This window comes from Heterocephalus glaber, unplaced genomic scaffold, assembly GCF_053883595.1.
Source record: "Heterocephalus glaber isolate CG9 unplaced genomic scaffold, H.glaber_assembly_v1.0 deba00001724, whole genome shotgun sequence".
Taxonomy (NCBI): Eukaryota; Metazoa; Chordata; class Mammalia; order Rodentia; family Bathyergidae; genus Heterocephalus; species Heterocephalus glaber.
Window position 1 is genome coordinate 1121499 of NW_028258435.1, and position 19537 is coordinate 1141035.

The window sequence follows — 19537 nt, forward strand, 5'->3', positions numbered from 1 at the left end:
TAGAAGCCTTTCTGTGGAGCAAATTGGCTTTACCCATCTTGATTTATCCTGGTGACATTCCAAACCATAGCCCCTAACTATGAGAACTAGGGTGAAACCCGAATCTGGACTGAAAGCAGCTTATACTTAGTGCGAAGATTTCCAAAGGCTTGTTTACTGTTTAAATTGCATATACCCTATTCCAATCAGGATTAGTATTATTCTCCTTGGAACACACTGTCCTGCCCTGGTTGGCACAGTGTGTTTGGATCCAAAGGGCCGTCAGCCCCAGTGACTGCTCAGTGCCACACCGGGGTGCGAAGGGGCCACGCTGCTCCCTGCCAGTGCCGCTGCCGGGAGACTCTGGTGCTCCCAAGCCGGACAGCACTGCACTGAGGCACTGTCTGTAACAGATGCTGGGAATCAGCCTCAGGCAGCCTTTGCTTCTGAACCCCTAATTATACGACCGCCCAGGAACACTTGAATCCCTGTGAAGTTGGTGCAGTTTGAGTGGAAGGCCTTCGCCCTGCCCTCCTGCTCTCGTAGGTCCAGGTCCTGGCCATTGCTGTGTCTCACTTAGAGGGATTTCTAAAGTAGAAATTGTGCGCAGTGGGCAGGGGCCACCATGGGAAAAAACAACGAATCAAACAGTGGGGAAAATAGTAACATAGACTTCATGTGCCCAGCTCCCAGCCTCAGCAGTCACCTGAACATAACCAGTCTTGCTTCCCGTGTATCCCACAGACCCTCAGCTCGCTCTGGGGATTATTCTACAAGTTTCTTTTTTTTTTTTGGCACCAGGAATATATTTTTTTTTTGGTACCGGGGATCGAACTCGGGACCTTGCTCTTGCGAGGCAGGCGGCAGAACCACTGAGCTAAATCCCCAGCTCCGGGGATTATTCTAGCGAATCTGTCACCACTCATCTTACCCATCAGTACTTCTGCATCTAGCTCCTCAAGATGCATTAAGACATAAGCACTACAATGCATCGCAATCAAAAGTGAATGGTAGTTCTTTAATAGCATCAAAAATCAAGCTAATGTTCAGATTTTCTTTTTACAAAGTTGTTTTGAAAAACAAAACAGTCTATTCAAGATTACAAGGGAAATGATGAGGAATCTGGAAAGTGCTATTGTCATTTGGAGACCATATTTGGTTTGCTGCAAAAACAATAGCTGTGTCCTCCTCCTTAAACTGTTATAACATTATTTCTTCCAGGCAGGTGGAGCTGACTTCTAGATTCTGGTGTCAGCCCCACTGATGTCATGTGACATTAGGCATGTGATTTGGTAACTTCGGTCATCAGTTTCCAGCTAGCTAAACCATTTGTAGGGATATTGTAAGTATTAATTAGATACCACATGTACACTCACCCAGTAGTTACACTGTACTGCATATATGTGTAGTCTCTAGGCTTAAAAAGTTTATATTCAGTAATTTATAACTGCCGTATTTGCCCCAAAATAAGATAATCTATATTATTTTTTGCTCCCAGACATGCAATAGGGCTTATTTTCAGGGAATGTCTTATTTTTTTCATGTACAACAGTCTGCATTTATTCATGTACAATGATCTACCTTTATTCAAATACATTCATGTCATCTTCTTCTGGAGCATCATCTGGCCTGAAGCTTTTGCAGTTCTATTTCCTGTGGAACCTTTGGCCCCAGTCCCTCACGTCCAGCAGTAGAGCTGTCCTGAAACGAGCACTTCTGTCCAGTAGCCTGCTCGCAGGGCGTGGTTACAGCACACGACATACGGAGTTATGAAGATTCGCATCGGACACAGACACGTCCGTTTGTTACCAAGTGCACGTTACTCATGCGTTGTGTCTGTGCTCCCATTGGTCACTCGGCAGTAAGTCTCAAGTTCATCTGTTTACAGAGTCGTCCAGAATGCCACTGGGTATTTACAAATACACAATTGTAATTTATCATTTTAAGTATTAATGTCAGTAATATTTATTTATATTCAATTATATATTGATAGTATAATTCACTGCGTTGTGTGTTGCAGCAGGTGTCCTGAATGCATCCATCTGGCTGGCGATCTTAACTGGTATTTTTAGGGTAGGACTCATATCACGAGCATCTGAAAAATCATACCAGGACTTGTTTTCTGGCTGGGTCTTCCTTTGGGGCGAATACATGCTATGGTGTGGCTGTGGTCCAGGAGTAGCTGCAGTGGACTCCTCCTCGAGTGCTCGTCACCTGGCACCGGGCCAGGGGACTCTTGAATGTTCAATGGTGCTGCCTGCTCACCAGCCCCTCCTATCCTCAGCTACATTTCCCAGACGCGTAGATCCCAGGTCACAGAGACCGCCTCTGCTAATGATGCAGCCAGGGAGTCGAAATGATCTTTTAGAGAAAGGACAGTTGGTTAAATAAAAAAGAAGTTTATTGCCAGGCACTGGACAGCCTCAGGAAGCGAGTCCTTCTAGGATGACCACCAGTTAAGACAGTTTCCCTTTTTATCTCTCTTACAGGGCAGCTTAAGTTGCGGTTACATAGCAGAATGTGGCAGAGATGTGATAAAGCAGCAGTAGGTGGCAAGGGTAGCTTAGATAAGCACACTTCAAGGCTGGTTTCTAATCTCTCCGGGAACAGGCGGCCCCACAAGACGGGGAAGGCCCACCCAGAGTTTTCAAACAGGGTTTTTGGGGTAGCACACACAAAGTACATAAGCAGTGCATTACTAAAGCTGACACAGAGTTCATGAACAAATATTCCACAATAATTATCCATTTCAAGTTATGTTTGGCAGCTCTTTCCACCTCACTAATACACAGGAAAGTGAGGATTTGCACCCAGGCCTGGGGGTCAGAGCCTGTACCTTGGTAACCCAGCCCTGACCCTGGGCATGCCGTAGGTGGCTGGCATGTGTTTGCTTGGTGACCTAACCGTGTGCACACTGACACTGTTGTTCTGCCTGCGAGTCTGGGTCTTGGCTCTCTTGTCTTTCAGGAAGCACTGCGGAGATACAGTGACCTGTATGATCGGTCCCGATCGGAAAAGGAACCGCTTCACCACCTTGCCGTGACCATGTGTTTGGAGGGCCAGCCGCTGGGGACCATTCGGCAGCTGCTTGAGGTGGCAGTCGGCCCCCAGGACTTGTCCCCCAAGGATGTCATGCGAAGTGCAATTGTGAGAATAATTTCTGTGTTGAGGTAAGCACTCGGGTAACCACTGGGGAAAACCCTAGGGTAATTCTGGCCCATATTAGTCTCCATCTCATGGTTGTTGTGAAGCTAGTCTGAGGTCATAGATGGAGAAGCATTTGACATTTTCAAGTACTTGACAGGAATGCAAGGTAATTTTTAGGATTCTTAAAGACTATGTATTTAAATACCTAGAAGGTGGAGCGCCTAGAGAATGCCCCACCCTCAGTATTATAGGCTACACTGAAGAAGTAGACTCACTTCCGGTTGGACCTCTCTCCCTCCTCCGAGAGGCCCCAGTAGGGAATGGATGCTGGCACAGTGTGGGAAATGGGTGCCAGGAGCTAGGTGCATGTCCTCTCTTGCCTTTTCCAGCTCCCTTCCTGGCAGCAGGGGGAAACGGTGCCCAAGGTCCTTCTGGAGCACCCTGGCAAGGTTCCTGGCACTGGGAGGCGGGCAGCGAGCTGTTCCATGTCTCAGGCATGCTTGCCCTGCAGAGGGCCACAGGCCCTTGATGCCGAGATCCTCTGGGCCCCAAGTGGTGACTGCAGGGAGCATCTCGGGCATCAGGACAGGGAGGACCTGAGGCTGGGCAGGCAAGCAGGCCTCTAGCACCTTCTGTGAATGCGGCTGGGCTCAACGATGCCACTGTGTTTAATTCACTGTCCTCTAAGAGTCTGTCGTTCTGTGACACTCTGGAGGAACTTTGTGGTTAAGTGCATGTCAGTTTCCTGTGGACTGAAATCAAATGGGCCTTTCTCAGCTTAGTTACCCTCACTTCATAGTTTTCACCTTAATGCTCTGAGGGCGCTGGTAATTTATAGAGAGGGACAGACATAAAATACAACAGGGTTTTTAAAGTGGGAAGGCATTTATTGATAGGAAAGCTCCCAAGGGGCAGGAGGGTCCCGGGTGGGCAGCCGGGGTCCCCACGTACAGAGGAGCTTTATGAGGTGAGACCCACGTGGGTGCAGCGTGGGCCCCAGCCCTGAACGTCCGATAAGGTCACAGGTGCAGTCGTTCAGAGAATGGGGTCCAGTTGGGAAGCGAGCCACGCAGCAAGCGTACAAGGAGCGGTAAGGGTGGGGCAGGGGTATTTCCTGGGGAGGCTGGGTTAAGACCCTGACCCCTCCCAGGTGATTGACACCTATTTAGTGGTACTGGGCTTCAAACTCAGGACCTGCCCGTGTGAGACAGAGGTGGTGCCGTAGGGCTGAATCTCTGGCCTGACTGACACCTATTTAGAATATGGATCACTGCTATTTATCCCCAGGGCAAGCACAAGGAAGGGTGTGTGGTTTCTCTCCTTTTACAATTCCAGCCTTCAGTGAATGTGCTTTGGGCCACAATTGTCCTCCTTGCTGAAGGCCCAGCCCTGTGTAAACCGGCCGTGATACCTATAACCAACTTCGCTGTCTACCGTACCTGAGAGCCCCCCCGTAACCCTCCAGCCAATCCCCTTGGCTTGGGTCGGTCTGGCCCTCTCTGTGCGCACAGCCAGGAAGTCTAACTGATGTGGTGCTGTGGTGTGTTTCCCCTTTGTCCTGGCCTTCTGGAGGACTTAGCCCTGTCTCACTGCCTGTAATATTTCTACCTAGCTCATCTATCTATCCTGTTCCCCACTCTGAAGAAGTATCCTGATCTGCCATAAGGGGGTAAAGGGTGATGACCACTCGAGCTACTTCAGGCTGAAGGGGGTCGTGGTTGTGGCTGGCAGTCAGGGAGACCCTTCAGAAGGTCTGTCTAAAGGTCCTCGATAGGCATCACATGTTTCTGTCATGGGTAGGCGTGTAGCTTTGAGTCTGGAGGAGACAAGGCCAGAAAGACAGTTAAGTATACAGGGGCCAAACAGTAAGATCAACAGAAATATTATGAGTATAGCCAACAGATATTTCCACCAGGAAGAGCTGGTAATAGCCTTCCACAGGAAGGACAAGGAGAAGTCCCAGGGAACTTCAGAATCCATCATAGAAGTCATTTAGCAGTTATGAGTTGTTTACAAGGTCGATCTGGTGGGTCCCAGTAAAAGAATTCTTGCACTTTTGTCTTTGGCTCCATTTGTATGACTGGTGTATGGCAGCCTCTACGCAAGAATAAACAAAACTTTTAAGAAATTAGAGCATGTATAATCTAAGCATGAGCACACTAGAATGGAAGGGCAGGTTGGGAAAAAAAATCATACTTAGAAATTGAAATAGTGATTGTAACCTGCTGGCTCTTATAGATTCTACCATAGTTCTTTCCTAATGATCCATAACTGTGGTCACCAACTGGTGTAGCTAGAAACTGCCAGAAGGGTCAATGACTGGAGCCCTTTTTTATATCCACCTTTATTATTATGGCATTATTTTATACCTCTTTTGGTTATTCTTTTCTGCTAGGTATTTAAGACCAGGTTAAAGTGAGACCTGTGTCAATCAGTATGAACCTCTTACTGTCTATCAAGGTCAGTTAAGTCTCCTCAGGCGTTACTTGGGAACCATGCATAGAGCTTCTCAGCTGCTCTGTCAGTGTTGGCCGTCAGGATGGGTCTCAGCCTTGCTTGACCATGTTGCTTTCAATGAAAGCATGGGAGACTTTTCCCTCTTTGTGACCCTCCTTTGGCACACGGTACATTTGTCCTCTGGAGTCCAGCAATCTCCCTGCTCAGGAGGTTGAGTGATTTAACAAAGATATATGATCCTGTAGAAAAGGTTCCTTTGTGTCCTGGATCTTTGTTGACCTTGAGGGGCCAGGGCCAATATATTGGCTGTCCTCATAGCCCAGTTATCTTTAGTTTTGGTCTCCAAACTTTAGTTGTTGAACACCCAGAAGAGAAGATCAGTGATATAAATATTTCAGTGGGAGCAGTGAGCTTAACTTTTGGTGGGGGGGGGGTACTGGGGATCGAACTCTTTTTTGGGGAGGGGGGTCCCAGGTCCTTGCACTTGTGCAGCAGGCGGTGAAACCACTGATCTAAATCCCCGGCCCTAAACTTAACTATTATAATAGTTAAAACAGCAAGCACTTTTGAAGTATAAAGCACAGTTAGAGGGCTGTTACTTCTTACCAGCCATGGTTGTTTTAGTAGTTGAATCCCTGCAGAACGTTAACAGACAACAGTTATATATTATAGAGAAACTTAAGATCAAGAGCTAAACATAGTATTTTAGCATGACAATCATGATGACCTTTTCTTTGTAACACTTACATGTCCATCTTAGTATGGAATAGTCTTTTAGTCAAACACCTCCATCTGATCACAAGACATTAAATGACATAAAGAAAACTCTTATTTGTTATCCTTTAGTAGGATGCCATCTAAAGAGAACATACATATTGGCCTGTAAATGTACCTTAGGAGTTCATAATGTCTAGCCTCTAATTTTTTTTTTTTTTTTTTTTTTTTTTGGTACCTGGGATCGAACTTGGGTCCTTGCGCTTGTGAGGCAAGCACCGGAACCACTGAGCTAAATCCCAGCCCCTAACCTCTAATTTTAGTGTGTGACATTGTTTCAACTGTTTAGCGACTGAACATCCCTAAGTGTGGGGACACATAATATACATCACATAAGTTTTTAAGAAGACTGTTATTTGACTGGTTTTCTCATTTTGGCTAGACATGTACCTCTCATCAGAAGTAGCTGGAGAGCTAGGGAAAGGCAGATTCCTGAGTCAACAGAGATCATTACCATAAACAGCATCTTAGAAGACCTGTACACCCGGAAGGTGTGGGTGTATGTACCATGAAATAACAATGAGTATCAGCTACATGAAAGCCTTTGTCCCTTAATTTTGTTTTGTACCAAGAACACTTTAAATAAAACCTTGTTTTCCCACAGAAAACTTAGACCATGACCAATGTATACCTATCACAATAATAATATGTTTAGCAATGTATGCCCCACAAGGCTGTGGAAATTATTGGGGTCCCCTTTGTGAACAAAGGCTCGAATAAATTTTTTCCAGGCAGTTGCTCCATTATTTACCAAGGGGAGTCCTACCCAGTAGTTTTCTTAAGCCCAAGAGTCTTTATTTAATTATCTTTACAAATTTTTAGATGACCTGAGAGCCAGATCATAACAATTAACAAATTATTTTGACCAATGAAAGAGTCCCAAGTTATACATAGACAACAATATGTACTGTATTTGTAAAACCAGTTGACATTATTTGGATAATCTGGCAACCTGGGAGAAGTATGTCTTTAATTATATTTATCTATAAGCCAACTTGAGTTACAGGCAAACTTAAAAAATCTAGAATACCAAAAGAAAAAAACTCAAACATAACAGTTGGATGCCTTTTAACAAATTGAACAGACAGACACACACACACATAAGACACCTTGTTTATAAACCAGAGGGCACTCAGATGTATTTGGCCAAGTTGAATTATAGTAACTTTGATATTTTTAGGTTTATAACTATAAACAAGACTAGTCAGAACTTTGTAGATTAACGGAGATCTCTTGCAGTAAGAATTAAAAGCAATAAAAATCTTCTACACCTGTGAAAGCAAAGATGGTTTTAAGACAAGCCTTATGCTGGCAGCATATCTCACTGGGATATCCAGCCTCACAGGGTTCTCGTTGTTGTTGTTATAGCCACAGTTGCTCGATAGCCACGTGTAATTCTTTCCTCTAAAGGGACAAACTGTTAAATATCTCGAGGGGGGTCCGCGTAGGCCAGGTTTGGGTAGGAAGAGACTAGGTGACCCTCTTTGGAGCTAAGTATGAATTTTAAACAGTGAGGGAAGAAGGCCTGCCAAGGCTCCAACCTACAGATGTCTACCTAGGACAGTTGTCAGGTAAGAGGCCGAAAACCAAGACCAGACCAGGCCACAACAAGCCTTTATTAGGGGAACAGACCTGCCGGGCTGTCTCCGAACAAAGGAGAGACAAAAGCAACGTGGCGGGGCAGCGAGTGCCTTGTATAGGAGCAGGGGCGGGGCTCATAGGAGCTGAGGCGGGGTTGAGTGAGGTGTGGCTAGGGACTGGAGGAGCCGGTGACGTCACTAGTTGCCGGGAGGAGAGCAAGCTTCAGGTTACTCTTTCGGTGGGAGTAGGGGCATGTTGGGAAGAAGGCAGCTATTGTATACAGCAGCCACCCTAAACTGGAGGGAGATCTGTCAACAGTTTTTTCCATTTTGAAACAAAAATAAAAACAAAGGAAAATAAGTCATCCCCATCTATCCGTCTTATTCTGTGCCCAATCTAAGGTGTCCCTTTATATTTTATCTCATCCAGTGCCAGTGGCGGCTGACTAGAAGTGCAAGAAAGTGGCCAGGGCCAGGTTACCTGTTCTTACCATTCTCTCATTTTTCCTGAGGGCTGAAAGGCAGATAAATCTGGACTAAAACTTTTACATTTATTTCTTGAGAGTTTCAGGAGTAAACCTAGACCAGTTTTCCATATGGCCCAGAGATAAATGAAGGTCAGCTTTACTCTGGAAGGATTCCAGGAAGAGGAGAGTTACCATTCTGGAAGCTTTGTCTTGAAATCCAGCAGCCACAGAAGAGGGAAGTGCCTTGAACCAAACTCTGTTGAGAATTGTGTTATTTCTCAGGGGCAGGGCAGTGGAAAAGGGACAGAAGAGTGCCTTTAAGTATGGCACAGGAATCAAATCTTAACCATCTCAGTTGTAGAAGGACATTTAGGATCAGGAGCTTTTCCAGAGTGGATCTGCAATCCTTAGCAAAACATGTCTCTAGAGACAAAAGCTATCATTGACTCCAACTGAATTATCAAGCAGAAAAACCAAACCAATAATCAAAGAACCTGAATGGCTGCTTTTTGCCTCTTGAAAGAGAATAAAGGTGTTCTAACTCCATTGTTTAGTGCTTTTTAAAGTCAATTATTTTGAATCTATACTATCTAATTTATGACTTAAATACCCTGATCTTGTAGAAACACTCCCAAAGTTATATCTCACCTTTTATTAACATACAAACTGAAACAGTGTCCTGTAGGTAGGCATTTAGAAGTGCTTGTTTGAGCTTCTGGAATGCACTCTGGAAACTAGGTTCCCACCTTAAAATATGGCTGTCTTTTGGGTTTTTTATAAGCTAATAGAGTGGTCATGCAATCTCACTATATCCTGTTATCTGAAGGCCACAGAAGCCTGTAATTTCTAGGAATGTCCTTAGCTGTTTTAGAGTGTTGGGCTGTGGAGAGGAAAGAATTGTTTTAATTCTTTCTTTCCCCAGTGTTTGGGTTCCCTGAGATATAATAAGGCCTAAATATCTTACCTCAAGGCTGCAAAGTTGTGCCTCAGATCTAGAAACATTATAACCCCTGTCTGTTTAGAAAATTCAGCAGAGCCGAAGTCTTGGCTAGAAAGCTCTTCTGAGGAGACACCTAACATTATACTACCTACATATTATAAGACTGACTTTGGAAAAACACTATAGTATTTTCTTTTATCAAATCAGGATCTAGGGATGTCCTCATCTTTTTCCTGATAAATAGTTGACAAGTTAAAATAATTGAAGGGCTTAGTTCTCATGTTTCTTAAATCTTTCAGAATATATGCCTGAAAATGGCTTCTATTTTAATCTGCCTGATTGGCAGGCCAGTAGGGGCTTGTATAGAAACTGCTTGTGTTCCAGTAGGAACCAGTTGTTCCCTTGGCTTTCTGTCTTTTGAGCTTCCAAAATTAAGATCATATTTGTCTCTATACATAGTAGCAGGTTGTAAAACTACTTGTCTCTCAATGTTTGATTTAAGAGCAACATTACATGTTTCTACTCTAGTCCATACATCTGAGTAAGTCTTCAAAGACCTCAAGGTACATATCAGAATCATCTGAAAACTTTTAGATCTCATTTGACCTATCGTAGATCACTGAAAGAGAAAGACACATGAACATAGGTAGTCCCATATTTGCCATTTACTTCCTAGAAGGGATATTGTCTTTGAGGGGTTTGAACAAAATTAGCTAGGAGTGAATATAGTTCTGTAGAAGTTTTAATTACAGCTGGCTTGGGAATTTCACCCTTAGATTTTAAAGGATAAGGGGGAGGGATCTTAGGTTCTAAAGGGCAATTGGGAAAAACTTCAAGTTTGGTGGTAGGTGGAGCTTTCACTGGGATTGCCTCAGAAACTTTGTCCTCAGGATCCAAAAGGTGAGGGTGGAAAGCCTCAGGTTTAATGATAAGGACCAGAAGAGCCTAGTGTTCCTGGTGCTTATTTTTACACTTTGAACACAAATCAAGATTATCTCTTAATGCAAAAAAGATCTGGACATAAGGCAATTCTGACCATCTTCCCTCTTTTTTTACAGTATAATTCTAGTTGTGAAATGACATCATAATTAATACTTCCTTTTGCATTCCATCCTGGCTCTAGAGGATAGGCAGGCCATGCATGGGTGCAGAAGAATGTTAGGCTGTTCTTCCTCAGTATGTGAGAATCGAACTTCTGCCAGTGTTTAAGAATATATTCCAAAGGAGTAAGAGACTTTGACTTGACATTCCCACATTCTGGAAAAAACAAACAGAAACAAGGTGCCCCTATGATTCTGATTGATTCCTTATGCTCCTAGAGCATCCTCTAGGATCATAGCTCCATGGCAAGTGGCTGCCATCAGGAGAGAGCCCAGAAGGTAAATTGGACAGGAGTAGGCACCCTTTACCAGTGTGCAATCTTACCTTCCCCAGGGAACTTGTATTTTTACTCCCGTATAAATTTCAAAAGCCCAAGATACAATTGATTTTAGTTGTAAAATCATGTCTTTTTGAAGGAAACATTGTTAGCCAAACCAATAATCAAAAGTATCTAAGTCACTGTTTTCTAAATCTTTGAGAGAGAATGAGGCAGATAGATTAAAGGGCTGTGCCTTTTTCCAGCAAAAGAGATCACTTTTAGAGACAGAGGCAGACCAGAGCCTCAGGGGATCTTCACCGCAGAAGAAAACCGGGGAGACCTCTGTGCTATCTGATCACCTAGGTAACCTCCAGCAGCAAGACAAAGACTACACATTGTTCAGAGTTCACAAGGCACATTCATCAGGTCTCCACAAGCACACAGAAGAAGAGAAAAGCTGTTTGAGATCCCTTTTGTTCCTAGTTAGCAAGGCACAAGTGCAAACCATTTCTCTGTCAGCTGTTCCATGTAAGGCCTCCTACAGAGGTGCGGCCTAGTAGTAAAGCAGCCAAAGGGTTCTAAAGTTGATTCCCAAGAGCTTCAGAGTTTCTGGCCTAATAAAGATTCGTCAAACAATCTCTACCGAGTTACAGTTTTCTATTTGTGTCTGTCCTACTAGCAGAGAGAGAACAGTCCCGTCCTGTAGCTCAGCTCTTAATGGAGGCTTGAGAAAGGGCCCTACCAGTATCGCTTCAGGTCACTCTGAGACAGAGGATATCTGATGATCACTGGAAGGTTATCTTCACCTCCCTGAGGAGTCCAGCTAGGGGACAACAGTCAGGCGGAGATTTTCCTACTGATTACCCATGTGGGCTGTCCGGAGTCAGTTTCCACTGGGGGACCCTCAAGCACCTGCCATGGAGTAGCCCGGGCCATGACCTCTGAGTTGTCACTCCAGTTTTCACTAGTCCCACACAATCAGAGAGCTGTCTCCGGAAAGGAATCTAGCTGCCTGTCTTGCTAGCATTTGGTCTACAATTTATTAGCCAAAGTGTTTTCTCATACATAAATGATAAGAGCCAGACCTATGGAGAGAGAGAGAGAGAGAGAGAGAGAGAGAGATTCTCCCTTAATCTAAATGTGTTTTGGTCCCTTAAGTGTTGTGCTTATGGAAATAGCTCCTGGTTTCACCCAGAAGTCAGTTCTTTCCACGGGGTCTCAGGTGCAGTCCCCCAAGGAAGACTGTAGCCCAGAGCACTAAGCGGGGACATCGCTTTCATGTGCTCTCCTGGACGGACAAAACCTCGGTGTCTCATCTAACCCAGAGACGGGCAGTGTTTCCTGATCTAAAATGACTTCCCTATCTTCGGCGTTGGCAAGAACGCTCATTTTCTAAGGAATTAACGTAAAGGTTCTTAGGAGAAAGACACTGAGTACTTCAGAGATCCTTCCTGACTTTACATGTCTCTATAAAGGAGAGTAAAAGACTGGCAGGAGAGACTGGAAATGAGACCAGGAAAGGGGGTCTTTTCTTCTCATGCTCTCAGTGAGTTATTAAGACAACTTGCCCCGGAGTTGTCACTCTCAGCCTGGAAAGGCCAGACTGGGGAATCTCAAGAGCTGAGACTGCCTCCCCACCAGTGGAAGATAAGACCAGGAAGGAAACCGAGGCAGAGATGGCTCAAGATTTTCTCTAGAGTACAGAGAAGGATTGGGCCAGGCTGCTCAGTGAAACCTGTCCCCCGAGTCTTAAGAGGGGCTGCCAGCTAGTGCCTTATTAATTGACAGCTGGGGTCCTGCATTTTATCAATAGGGGTATATATATTTTTCAACTATAAACTAGATTTTACAGAGAAGACTTATTTTTACTACATTTTCTAATTTACTCGTAATTATTGGTAAAGGCCGTTAGATGACGACCTAACATGACTTTTCCTCAGCTTTGTCTAACAAGTTAATCAAGCAATCGATACAGAACAGAAACATAAAACCTTGTCTACAAAAGTAAAATATCCTTTTAAAGAAACATCAACATTTTAACAAAATGACAAGGTATAAGAATTCAAAGTACAAAGCATTTACAAGAGACCCAAGCAGTGACAAACAAGAACAACAATTTTGGTTACTTAATATAATTTAGCAATAAAAGTAAATTCTTACCTCCTATTAATTATTGTCTTGGTGGGACCTCCAATAATGTCACGGGAAATATGAAGTGTTATATCTCCCAACCTGTTAACTATATGATATGCCAAGTTCTTGTGCTCTAGAAATTGAAGAATGAGTCCTAGGAACGACGAGGGTTAAAAGTAGGAAGATATTTATTGATAGGAAAGCTCCCAAGGGCCAGGAGAGGTCCCGAGTGGGTAGCCCATGACAGGGTTTTTGAGAAATAACAGTGCCACATTAAAAAAGCCTTGCTCCGTTGATAGCTTGATCTGATTATTCTGTCGCTCATGTAAGAGCCAGTGTTGCAAGTGATGACAGATACTTGCTGTCACGCTTTGTACCTCGTAGTTTGTCGCTATTTTTATGGTTTTTTAAATCAGGCCCTAGATGAAGTTTGCAAAAGTAAACATTAGTGTTTTGATGGTTTTAGTTCATTTCTGTAAAATTGGATATTTTCATTAATAATTAAAATCATTAATACCAGTAGTATTTTCACATTTGTAAACCTTTGGCACAGCTGATACTTCTTTTCCCTCCCACACCGGCTCCTAGCAGAGATGGCATTCTGATGTCCACAGAAGGGGACTGAATCTAAGCCGGGCGGAGAGGGCGCTGGAGAGCTCAGCTGCCTCTTTCTCAGAAGAAATGAAGCTGCTTTTGACAGTGGTCCAGATGTTTACTCTTTGTGAGGTTTGGGAGGTGCCAGGGGACAGAGGTGTGGAGGGAGCTGTGTCAGCAGTGATTAAATTGCACACTTGAATGCCTCATCTTCTCCTCTCTGCATTTCCAGAGTCTGCTAGAAGTGGGCATAATGACAGTGCCGGGCCGTGGGGACACAGGCCTGGTGCCTAGGAAGCCACAGATAAGTGGGCTTTTAAAAGAGTTTAGCTCGTGCATTTGGGATGTGCTATATTTGATGCTTAATGGCTAGTGTAGTTAACCCTTAGGGAGCTTCTTGATGACAGTGTGCAGCCAGGCTGGGCCATTCTTGACAGAAGACTATTGGCCCTGACGGTTGGAAAAGGCTTCCAAATCTTGTCGCCTCCTCCCAGCTTGGTACTTTTGTAGACATACACCATACAAGTGGCTTTGAGCAGGCAGCCGGCAGTGTTGACTGTGCCAGACTCCAGCTGGATCACCTGCGGTGTGAAAACAGCATGCCTTTGAGGCCTGAGAGCCAGTCCTCTGACTCGGGTGTCCCTCTTTCTCTTCACAGTGGTGGCAGTGCTGACCTCGGCGGTACCGGGGACCCGCTCCGGGTCCTGGAGGGCATGATCGCAGCTGTGCACGCCAGTGTGGATTCGGGGTAAGGCAGGCACGGGTGCCTCTCTCGGGACTGGGTCTCCAGGCTTCTGGGCTAAGGAAGGGCTGAGGGTCTTCTGCGGGGTAAGGGGCTGCGAGTCTGGAGCCCACATCCCCACCATGCTGGGCCTGCATCTCAAGCAGCACCCGTGGTCCAGACAGCACTGTGTCCTCTTACATCCTTCAGCCAAGGGAGCCCCAGAGAGGAAACTGCTTTGAGCTTTTAGAAAAGATTCTCCATCTACAAGTTAAGTGCATTAGTTTAGAAGTTTCTAGAGTTTGTGTATTATGAATGATTTTTTTTTTTTAAAAAGTCTTTATAAAAGCTGGCCGTGATGGCACACACCCGTAAACCCAGCACTCAAGAGGCTGAGGCAGGAGGATAGAAAGTTCAAGGCCAGCCTGAGCTGCGTAGCTCTATCTCAGAACACCAAAAAAATGAAAAACAATAAAGCCTTTGTACAGACTCAGTCAACCTTGTTTGCGGGCTCAGAGGCTCCTGAGGTTAGAAAGGTGTCTGTCTCTGATGCCACTTTAGAAATAATCCTTCAGTCAGGCACAAGGGCATGGAGAAGAGTAGCAGTGGACAGCAACTAGCAGTTTCCGGTTCCTCTGAGTTTCCGGCCTTCTCCATGTCACACCCATGGCAACCCTGTAAGCTCCGCCCAGTTTCCTTTTTCTGTAGGGGAGACCTGATTGGGAAAACGCCCCGTGGTTTCAGGGAGAAATGCTTTACTTCTGCATGTGTCTGCGTGACCCTGTGGTCACTGTGCGGGAGCAGGTGTGTTTCTGTGTGGTTTCCTGAAACCTCTGGGCACTTGCATATCCCACCTCGCCTACCGGGGCGGTCCTGCTTCCCACTTCTCTGTGTGGACCCAGTGCCCATGGTGACTGCTGAGGCCACAGTGCCATTGCTGTTTCAGAGGACAGAGCTGAGAGGGGCGCTGCCCACCCAGCGTCCCGCCCTGGGAGCCGAGCCCGGATCCTGCCCAGCCTCAGTCCCTCGGCCTCTGTGGTATTTGCCCTGCGGCTCTAGGTGTCAGGGTTGAGGGGCAGCAGTCGGATGAGACTGCTCTGGTGAACAGGGAGGAGTACTGCAGCCAGGACCCTGTTTCCTCTGCTCTTGCACTGTAGTCACCCAAACCCCTTTGAGTCTGCGTCTTCAGTAGGAAGCTACAGCCGAGGCTAATTTGGACCCTTCCCCTAAAGAAAAGTTGGATTGTTCTGTGTGCTTTCTGGGCACCGTGGTCTGGGTGAAGTCAGAACAGATCACCTATGGATAGGAAATGCCCTTCAGCCCCAAGAGCTCCAGGCTTACCGGGGAGATGAGCTTGCCCGTAGCCATGGTAACAGCACTGGAGGAGGAAGTGCTGCACAGGAAGCCTTGCTAAGTCAGGCAGGTACACAGGGGGTGGGCACAGACCTGTTGCTGACAGACACTGTAGACAGAGGTGGTGGGTGGTGGCACCCAAGCCGAGAGGCTGCAGGAGCAGCAGGTGGTAGAGGTGGGGACAGTGTGGCCTGGGACACCCTCAGCTCCTCCTGGAGGCTGCCTCAGCTGCTGCCCTCCCAGGCCCACTGAACCAGTCAGGTCTGGAGCAGGGGCCGGCCAGGCAGCTTCCTCGGAGATGGAAGATCTGTTAGGCCGGGCGCTAGCAGTGCCCAGTGGGTACCTCGGCCCTGTCCACTGGGACCTCTGGAGTGTGCACGGTGAGTTTCCAGCCATGCATCCTTGGGTGTTTGTGGTTTTGCTGCCATGGCTGCCTCTGTGTCCTGAATTGTCTCAAAACGTCTCCCTTTCCCGGTCATTGTGACTTTGGGAAGATGACTAAGGTGGACGACGACACAGCATCATGTTTTTTCGAGCCCGCTTTTCCAGTGGATGGTGCTTAGCAGAAGCATTCATTGTATTTTTATCACACCAGCTAAAGACCCTCAGGAAAGAGGACTCCAGAGCTGCTGCAGGAAGTGGCAAGGACGATGGGATGAGTGTGTTGGAAGCAGGGGAGATTAAAAATTAATTTTTTACAAATGTAAACATTCATTGTATCCTCTGGTTACACCTTTCCCCAAAGACTCTTAACTTTTGTTAGAGTCTAACGTGTGGACTATCTTATTAGGCCTCGAGGAGGAACACTTTAGAGACAGAACAAAATCTTACTGTTTATCTCAGAGACAAAATCACAAAGGCGGCTTTGGAGAAAACTTCAGTGGGGGCCGGCTATGGCTCAGTGGCAGGATGTTTGCCTCCTGTGAGTGAGGTCCGGGCTTCCATCTCCAGCGCTGGAAAAAAGGAGAGAATGAATATCAATGGGCCTAACAAAGAAAAGAAGTGTCATGAGGTCGCAGCTTGTTCTAGTTGCACAGGTGGACTTGCTGCTGTTGCTGGGGTTCCCTGCTGGGCGGCCCGTAGGATCACCTGCAGTCAGCGCAGCACCTGTGCCGGGGCTCCGGCAGGGACCTCGAGTGACACGGGGGTCCGGCTCCTCCCAGCAGCACCCTGGTCACTCACTGCTCGCCCTCAGCCTCCCCCTTCTCCTCCTCAGTACACTGTGCCCCGGCCCTGCCACCTGCCACCCACTGCCCTCTAGGCGCCTGTAACCAGGGCCTGTGAGCGGTGTCGGCTGTCACACACATGCACACGCACCATCCCGGGTCAGCCCGGAAGCCTGGTGTGGCCGTGCACACTTGCCACCCAGGGCCTGGCTCTGCGGCTGTCTTCATGGTGGATGCCGTTCCCAGCATCTGCTCCTTTCACTTTTCGTCTTGGCATGGGTGCCAGTTGCCTTGTAACTGCAGCTTCTGCCTACCCCGCGCCCACAGAAGAAAACCTTCTGCCTTCATCTGTGCTAATTTTAAATCACAAAACTCAACACTGAGGCCAGCTGCCGCCAGTGGAGCCAGTCACTGTACTAACCTTCCCGCTGGAACCACATTCCTGCCTCTCCCACAGCTGGCACCGTGGGTGTGACTCACACCAGACCTCCTGTGACATCTGCAGTTAGGGTGGGGCAAGGTCACTCATCGTGCAGAGGCACCCACATATTAAATTTATTCCGTGGCTAGGGATGCTTTTCCCATTGCTGATGTGTCTCTAACATCTATTTTGATAAGATCTAGTTTTGTATTTTGGTTAGGAATTAGTTTGCTTAAGAAAAATATTGTTAAAATAATAATGTCCTAAAACAATGTATCTGCTAAGCCCAGAATTGATAAAATGCTAACAACACCTGTTTGAGAAATCACCAGGTGCCCAGCGGTGCTGGGGCCTGGAGAAGAAGTGCAGCTCAGCGGGAGCCCTGGGGACGGCAGGATCAAAACCGGCGCCTCCCTTCTGCAGATCACACACAAAGCCCAGGCAGGTGATGGGCTGTGCAGGGTCACTGTGAGGGGAACCAGGATCCTGGTGACGGCAGCTCTGACTGCGTAGGTCTCAGCCTTCCCTGGTCCCCTGTCTCTTGCCCTGCTCCTCCTGCCTTGGCTTTCTCCCCTGCTTCCAGCCCTCTGCATACACCTCTAAAATCTCACGGGGATGGCCCCGAGCCCGAGCCCCCACAGTGTGTGGAATCGAATCCCCTCCGCTGGCGCCAACAGCTAACTAGAAAGGATTCCTCTGCACCATACTCCAAAAAAGAAGAAAGATTTCCTTCAACACGATTGAGTGGTTCTGGTGGTCCTGTGTGTGTTTGAGTTTGTATTGAACACATTATCAGCTGGAGCACCTGAAGCCTTTCAGATCCGGAATGGTGTCAGAGTACTCGGACCTCCTGGAACTCTTGAGTATTCCCTAGGCATGTCTCATCACTTTTCAAAGCTCAGGAAGGAAGAAAGAGAGCGGAGAGAAGAGAAGAGGGAAGAAGGAGGGAGAGCAGCGTCCTTGAGCACACTGACCAGGATTCCTCCTGCCCTTCCTGCCCCCTCCCTGCAGCCATCTTCCTGGATCGCCCTGCAGGTTCTGCTGCCCTCCTGAAGGCCAGGATCGAAGGACAGCGTCCTGGAGCCACTGCATGCCCGCATGGTCCTCAGTCACCCAGGCCCTGTCCCTAGCTGTCCAATAATGTCCCTGCTGTGTCCCAGTGACATGTGATGTCGAATGGCTCACACCGCAGGACACATGCATCACAAGCTAGGCTTTGGCGCTGGAATGGTGTACATAGCAAAATCACTGCCTGTCTAGGACTTTTTCTCTCAGTATAACTTGATCTTGATTTTTAAAGTCACATTTTATGCTGTGTTACTGGCGTGTTATTCACAGTATGCATTCATGTGTTGGCAAATCTGACTGTTCCTCGCCCATCGCCCTGAGTTTTTCCTGGTTGCTGACCAATAGAAGACATTCTCCTAGGACAGCGATGGCGAACCTTTCAGAGCTTTCAGTGATAACAGACAGCCCGCTGTAGCACATGTGCCATAGGTTCACCATTGCTGGCCCAGGAAGTGTCCATCCCGCCCACGCCCCGCAGTGGTGAGGGAAGCGGTTATGTGTAGCAGGGACCTGCGTAGAATGTTAGGGTTCAGGTTAGGGTTACAGGGCTTTCCCTGCTGGCTCGGCCTCCCTGTCTTCCTCCCTCCTGGATCGCAGCAGCCCCTTCCTGCCGGGGCGCTATGGCTGTGGCATGGTCTGTAGATGGGGCTCCTGGGACAGATGCCCCTCCCCCTGGCTCCTGTCCATAGGGGGCCCTCATCCACACCGGTTTCTGCCACTCTTCCTATCGTCCAGGATTTAAAGAGGAGCTGGAAAAACCCTTATTCTGTGTGTGAGTGTGAAATGTTTCACTGCAAAACTTGCATATGTGTGTAAGATGATTTCGAAGCCTGGTTGGCACCTGACCTTGCTTGGCATGAAAGACTGGACAGAGTGACCATGTGTCCCTTCAGATGTTCAGACTCTGGGTTTACAAGGCATCCCAGAGCTCTGTGTTTCTTACGTTTGAATGCAGTCTTTCCTTCCTCCAGTCTCCAGTAAGAATGGTGATTGTATGTTGATTATCGAATAATGATTTCTGAAGTGCTTTTCAGACTTATCTCTTTTAATGTACCTTAACTATTGACATTTAAATTTTGGTTATCTTCCTGTGTATGTGCCATGAAGAACTGGATAACTCTTTGGACCAAGGATTAGTTTATTTGTTCCTGGTCTCCTAGAGGGAGACCTGAGACCCCGGAAAGCACTGACTTTTAAAGAAAGAAAAGGAGACAGCCTGGGGGACCAACAGCAGTTTACTTCCCCTGGCACTGTTTGACCATCACAAAGGGAAGAAGCAAGGCTTTTATACATGAGGAAAGCAGCTTAGTTACTCTGGCTGTTGTCTTTCTGATTTTCACCTCTGGTGACAAATGACTTTAAGTGACTCATAAAAGC

At 46.8% G+C, this 19537-nt stretch overlaps 1 protein-coding gene across 3 annotated transcripts in view; it reads left to right on the plus strand.

The window, feature by feature from the left end:
- Nbas (NBAS subunit of NRZ tethering complex) overlaps nucleotides 1-19537 on the plus strand; it is a gene marked incomplete at its 5' end in the record, with an annotated part of 266027 nt that overhangs the window by 213707 nt on the left and 32783 nt on the right. For all 3 annotated transcript variants that reach the window (XM_087199614.1, XM_087199615.1, XM_087199616.1), the window contains 2 exon segments: nucleotides 2947-3149; nucleotides 14090-14179. In XM_087199614.1, the coding sequence (XP_087055740.1) occupies nucleotides 2947-3149; nucleotides 14090-14179 (293 nt within the window).